Raw genomic sequence first — 6016 nt, 5'->3', positions numbered from 1 at the left:
GGGGGCAGGAGTGGGGAGAGGGATTGGAGCAGTCAGGGGACAGGGAGCAGAGGGGTTTAGATGGGTTGGGAGTTCTGGGGGGGGGCTGTCAGGGGGTGGGGAGTGGTTGGATGGGGCGTGGGAGTCCCAGGGGTCTGTCTGGGGGTGGGGGTGTGGATAAGGGTTGGGGCAGTCAGGGGACAAGAGGCAAGGAGGCTTAGATAGGGAGTGGAGTCCCGGGGAGCAGTTAGGGGCAGGGGTCCCAGGAGGGGGCAGTCAGGGGACAAGGAACGGGGGGAGGGTTGGGGGTTCTGGGGGGGCGGGAAGTGGGAGGGGCAGGGGCGGGGCTAGGGCGGGGCTCCTCCCGTCCTCTTTTTTGCTTGCTGAAATATGGTAACCCTATGTGACATGCCCAGGTTGTCAGCTGTCTGCAGAGCTCAGTTATTGCTGGGAGCTAAGGCCAAAGAACTGAAGGGATCAGTGCTCCTGGCCTTTCACGTGCTTCCAGCTAGGGACGGTTTCTAGTTGGGCTCAGGCACCTAGGTAACAGGCAGCAGCAGCTGATCACAGAAAGGGAAGAATCACCAGAGAGAGAACAGATTTGTTAGTCCACCGAGTCTCTCCCCACTTGCAGGAGGGGCAGGTCGGAATTGCTCTCTCTGGCTTATGCCTTACCAGCTGAAATAGCCTCGGTGAGTCTCTCTGCTAGTGCTCTGTGCTTGATTTCTCTCAGCACCTGCACAGTCACCTCCACCCCGTAGCGCTCCCCATAGTGCCTGATCAGCAGGTCAGTAACATCCACCGGATCCCCTTTCTCCAGCCGGCCCCAGGAAATGGCTTGATATCCCTTCTCCAGCTGAATCCTTTTCAACTTGTGCTTGAATCTCTTGAGATCATCCTCCCCCAGGTCATCCAGGGTCTCTAGCAGCAAGGAGTTGCTGCTGCCTGTCTTCTCCATACCATCCCCTCAGCCAGGACCCAAAGCAAACTGCTGGGCCATCACCGAGAAAGAGAGAACCAGGAAGCAGCTTCTGCTTCCGCAGACCAAAATTGAAACTAAAACCCTGCTGAGTTCAGCAGAGCCCTCCCATTGCACTGCCTGTGACAGCTCCCCAAAGGACACTATACAGGGCTAAGCATGTCACTTACCATTCCAACTGCAAATCCTCCAGGCACCCACTAAATAGGTCTGCCCGTCTGATTTTAAGGAAGGAATGCAAGCTGTGAAATCAAACACACCCCAAAGGTGACTATTCCCAGCCAAGGCCTAGGAGTTCTGTTCTATATCTGGGACTTGGGAGACCTGGTTCAATGGCCTGTGTGACCTTGGCCAAGTCACTTACTTAGGCCCATGAGAGTTCGGCACCTGCATTCCGACTCCTAGATTCCAAGGCCAGAAGGGACCATTCTGAGCATGATCTCCTGTGATCTGACCTCTGTGTCACACGAGCCAGGGAATTTCCCCAAATAACTCCGAGATGTTTTTAGAAAAACATCCCATCTTGATTTGGAAATTGTCAGTGATGGAGCATCCACCACGACCCTTGGTAAATTGTTCCAGTGGTTAACTGCCCCCACTATTAAAAATGTTCAACTTATTTCTAGTCTGAATTGGTCTAGCTTCAACTTCCAGCCGTTGGATCATGTCAGACCTTTGTCTACCAGACTGAAGAGCCCATTACTAAATATTTGTTTTCCTTGAAGACACTTATAAGCTGTAATCAAGTTACCGCTTAATTTCTTTGTTAAACTAAGGCTGTGTCTACACTACGGACCTTACAGTGGCACAGCTGTACCACTGCTGTAAAGTCTCCCATGTAACCGCTCTGTGCCGACAGGAGAGCGCTCTCCTGCTGGCAACTCCGAACGAGTGGCGGTAGCTATGTCGGCGGGAGAGCATCTCCCACCGACATCGCGCTGTTCACACCAGCGCTTTTGTCGGTGAAACTTTTGTTGGTCGGAGTGTGTTTTTTTACCACACCACTGACCGACAAAAGTTTTACCAACAAAAGTTCTAGTGCAGACAAAGCCTTGATAGATTGAGCTCTTTGAATCTGTCACTATAAGGCAGGTTTTCCAATACTTTAATCATTCTCATGGCTCTTCTCTGAACCCTCTCCACGTTATCAACATCCTTCTTGAATTGTGGGCAGCAGAACTGGACATGGGATTCCGGCAGCGATAGCACCAGTGCCAAACACAGAGGATCTCCTGTCGTAGGAAACTGTTTGAGCAAAGCAGAACGGAACAGAGAACATTGAGGGGGTGCAGAGAAACTCTGACTTCTGTGTCTCTATGCCAAGATATCCTGTGTTAGTCACTAATTCCTGTATCATCTGAAGCCCAGATCAAATGGCTAGTACTTCTGGCACAGAGAACATCGAGGGGGATTCAGAGAATCAGTAGTGCCAGGGTCACTACGTTGGAAAATATTGTCCCCACTATCCAGCTCCTCCTCATCCTCACTGATTCCTTCATCTGATGCCTGATGCCCAAGACTTGTGTTTCTGGTCATCCCACTCAGAGCCATGAGCTTCCTCAGGAAATGCCATGGTAAATCTCCTAATGTGTGAGGAGCCCAGATCTCTACACTCTCTGTGCCGATTTCCTGGAGATTGTTCAGCCTGAGCTTCCTGCTTCTGTGCCGCTTCAGGTTTAGCTTGGCCAGGATGTCATGAAATGCTCTTCTTTCTGCAGGAAGGGAGTAAAACAGAAGGAGAGATTTCAGGGTTGATGTCATCTCAAAATCAAATTCGCAGCCTTTTTTTACTATGTAATTTTTTTCTTTGTGATTGGGGCAGTATTGCAGAACCATAGACATTTATGACAGCAAAGATGCATAGTCTAGTATTTCTCTGAACCTCAGCCCTTCCCCTAGCCAAGCAGAATTGTTCCCTCCTAGTCTTAACTTCATTGACATCAGCGGGATCATTCTGGATTTACACTGGGGTCACTGAGAGCCGAATCCAGCCTTACTTCCACTGACATGAGTGTGGTTGGTCTGGATTTTTGTAGTGGGATCACCAGGATCAGAATCTGGCCCTGACTCCACTGATTCCAGAGTACAGCAGGACGCATGTCCCATGGAGGAGAATGAAGGCACGAGGTATCTGAACTACAACTCCCATGAAGCTCTGCATCACCTTAGTCAGATGCAGTTTAATGTCAAACTGGCTCAATGCAAAACAATTCGCCATTTCAGAATGGAAATTGGTTTAGAATTTTTCATGTAATGAAAAAATGCAATATTTTTACTTTTCATACTGATTCGGGACAAAAAAAGAATGTCAAAATATTGGGATTTCTCATGGGATGGAATGTGTAATTTTCTACCATATCTGTCCCTTAGCTCCATAATTTATGAGCACTTAATATTTTTATTTATATTTAAAAAATAGTTAACATTACAGCTTTAAGGACAACACAAATTCAGCTATCATCTCTACGCTTACGACTCACAGATCTACTTCTCTACTCCAGACCTGTCTCCTGTAGAAACTAAAATCCAGGCCTCTCTCTCTGTCCCCACCTTGTGGATGTCTAGTCATCAGCTCAAGCTCAACATGGCTAAAACAGAGCTCTCAATCTCCCCTCTGCCCTCCCTGCTAGCATTCTCAATCACTGTGGACAACACCACCACTCACTCAGGCCTGTAACCTGACACCATCCTGCCTGTCACTCAGGCCTGTAACCTGGCTGTCATCTTGCAGACCTCTTTCTAGGTCCTCGTATCCTGGCTATGTCTAAGTCTTGCTGATTCTTTCTGCAGAACATCTCTAAAATACAGCCTTTTCTATCATCCACTGTAATACTCTGTATTCCAAAGCAACACTCTGGCTATTCACGTCTGTCATATAACCTGTCATATAATGATGAGATGGTTTGTATAAAGTATGCCTTGTGAGGTATCATTTTAAAAGTCTTGATCTGTTAAGTATTAATATCCTGTTGGATTGTATGTGCTAGCATTATATGTGAAGTTATGAAGTTTTGCTCTGTGTGTGTTACTGAAATATGTTGTGAGTTGGAAACACCCACAAACAGCTTTCAGGCACAACAATGGAGAAGCCAGACACTGATGACCTTTTAAGAGAAATACACAAGGACTACATCAGGAATTGTATACAATGAAGACCTCTCAAAGTGAGCACATACACAGCGGAGACTTTTTGACTCATGTCATAGCAAAAGAGATTTCCAGCGAGCTATAAAAGGGGAAAGTGACATCATCACTTGTCCTCACTCTCCCCACAACTCAACACCTGGAAACACGTCTAGAGAACACAGACTGAACTGGGGAGGTAGTCCCGCCTGTGTATGGAAGATCTGTGATCTGTTTGTATTGTCTATCAGGGTGAGATGCTGCTTAATTCAAGTCCTGTCTAGTGTATAGAACTCAGATTGCCTTTTTACTTTTATTTCTTAGGTAATCAACTTTGATCTGTATACTTACTACTTATGAACACTTAAAATCTATCTTTCTGTAGTTAATAAATCTGTTTTATATTTTTACCTAAAACAGTGTGTTGCTTGACGTGCTGAAATTTGCTTAGGAATAAGAGCTGGTGCATGTCCTCTCCACGTTGAAGGAGGGGCGGACTGGGTAATAAACTTACACTGGTCGGACTTCTGACCAGGGCAGGTACAACTCTGGGGTCCTACGCTGGGGAGCTGGTGGGGAGTTGGCTGAAGCCTCTCTATTGTTGGTTCATGAGTGACTGGTGAAAGTATTCATGTAACTCAGCTGGGTGTGTCCCTGCCTGTGGATGACTTTGTGAGTGCAGGACTTGGAGGGGTTTGCAGCTTGTCACAGCATCACAGTGTGAGATGGAGCTCAGGTTGGTAAGACAGAGGGCTCAGCAGTACCCCAGTTCCAAATTACAGCCTGGGGAACCCATCACATCCACACAACTAAAAGTGTCATCCAGGGTCTCATCATCTCAAGATCAAGACATCATCTTGATGTCTGCAACATACTTCTCTCTGATCCCGACAAATGAAATCTTGCCCTTCTCGTATCCACTCAGACCACTGCTGGTCATTTTGACCATGTCACCTCCGTTTGCATCCCTCCTTTGGCTTCCCCTTCTCCAACACATCAAAGATAAGTTACCTGTCTTCATTTTCAAAGCCCTTCACAGCCAATCCCCAACCAACCTATCATCTCTCATTTGATATCAAGTTGTTGAATCCTAGCCCCTCTTATTCTATGATGCCAGTCTCCGTCACCCACTTGTTAAATTTTCAAACAAGTATCTTCTTGCTTTCTCCTACGCTGCTGTTCATGCTTGGGAGAAGCTCTCTGTAAACACTACAAAAATAACTCCTTATCCTCCTTATTTCATAAGCTCTTTGGGACAGGGACTATCTTTTTGTTCAGTGCTATGGTAATACAAATAAATAAATAATAATAGTAGGAATTACCTTGGGAAAGTTCTGTTTCTGGGTCTGCCCAATGGCTGATTCCTCACACCGATTTGAACCATCTTTTTCCCCTGGCTCTGAGTCGCTCTTGGTCTCTGATTCCTGCCCTGGTTTTATAGATCCTAACAAAAGAAACAAGATGAGGCACAAATGATCAGCGCTGAATAATCCTCTTTTTCAAATGACACAGGGATCTGTCTCTCTAGTAATCAGTTGATGTGTGTCTGATGCTTTGAATATGCAAAGGGAGTAAAATAGGTAGAGGGTCAGCTCCCACTGAAATTCAATGCAGTTTGGATGCCTAACTCGCCTTGGGAACCTTTGTTAATGCCAATCTATATAAATTATAGCATAACCCAGCTGAACAGAAATGGCTCACTGCCGCCATCTAGTGACTAAACCAAACGTAGTGTTTGAGACTCCTGCTATCGTTGCGTTTTACTAGGTTTGCTCTTTTAGCTCAGGCAGTAGAGGCTTATGCTGTTAGAGCCAGAGGTTATGGCAGGGGTGGCCAACCTGAGACTGAGAAGGAGCCAGAATTTACCAACGTATATTGCCAAAGAGCCACAGTAATAAGTCAGCAGCCCCGCATCAGCTCCCCCTCCCCACGCCT

At 46.7% G+C, this 6016-nt stretch overlaps 1 protein-coding gene across 1 annotated transcript in view; it reads right to left on the bottom strand.

The window, feature by feature from the left end:
- LOC117876232 (up-regulator of cell proliferation-like) overlaps positions 1 to 1918 on the bottom strand; it is an 8773-nt gene extending 6855 nt beyond the window's left edge. The window contains exon 1 of the mRNA XM_034768177.1: positions 655 to 1918. Within this exon, the coding sequence (XP_034624068.1) occupies positions 655 to 937 (283 nt within the window). The 5' untranslated portion in view covers positions 938 to 1918. The remainder of the gene's footprint in view (positions 1 to 654) is intronic.
- Positions 1919 to 6016: the final 4098 nt, after the last annotated feature.

This window comes from Trachemys scripta, chromosome 4 (genome assembly GCF_013100865.1).
Source record: "Trachemys scripta elegans isolate TJP31775 chromosome 4, CAS_Tse_1.0, whole genome shotgun sequence".
NCBI lineage: Eukaryota > Metazoa > Chordata > Testudines > Emydidae > Trachemys > Trachemys scripta.
Note: the sequence above shows the minus strand (reverse complement) of the source record. Positions and strands in the feature narration are given on the sequence as shown.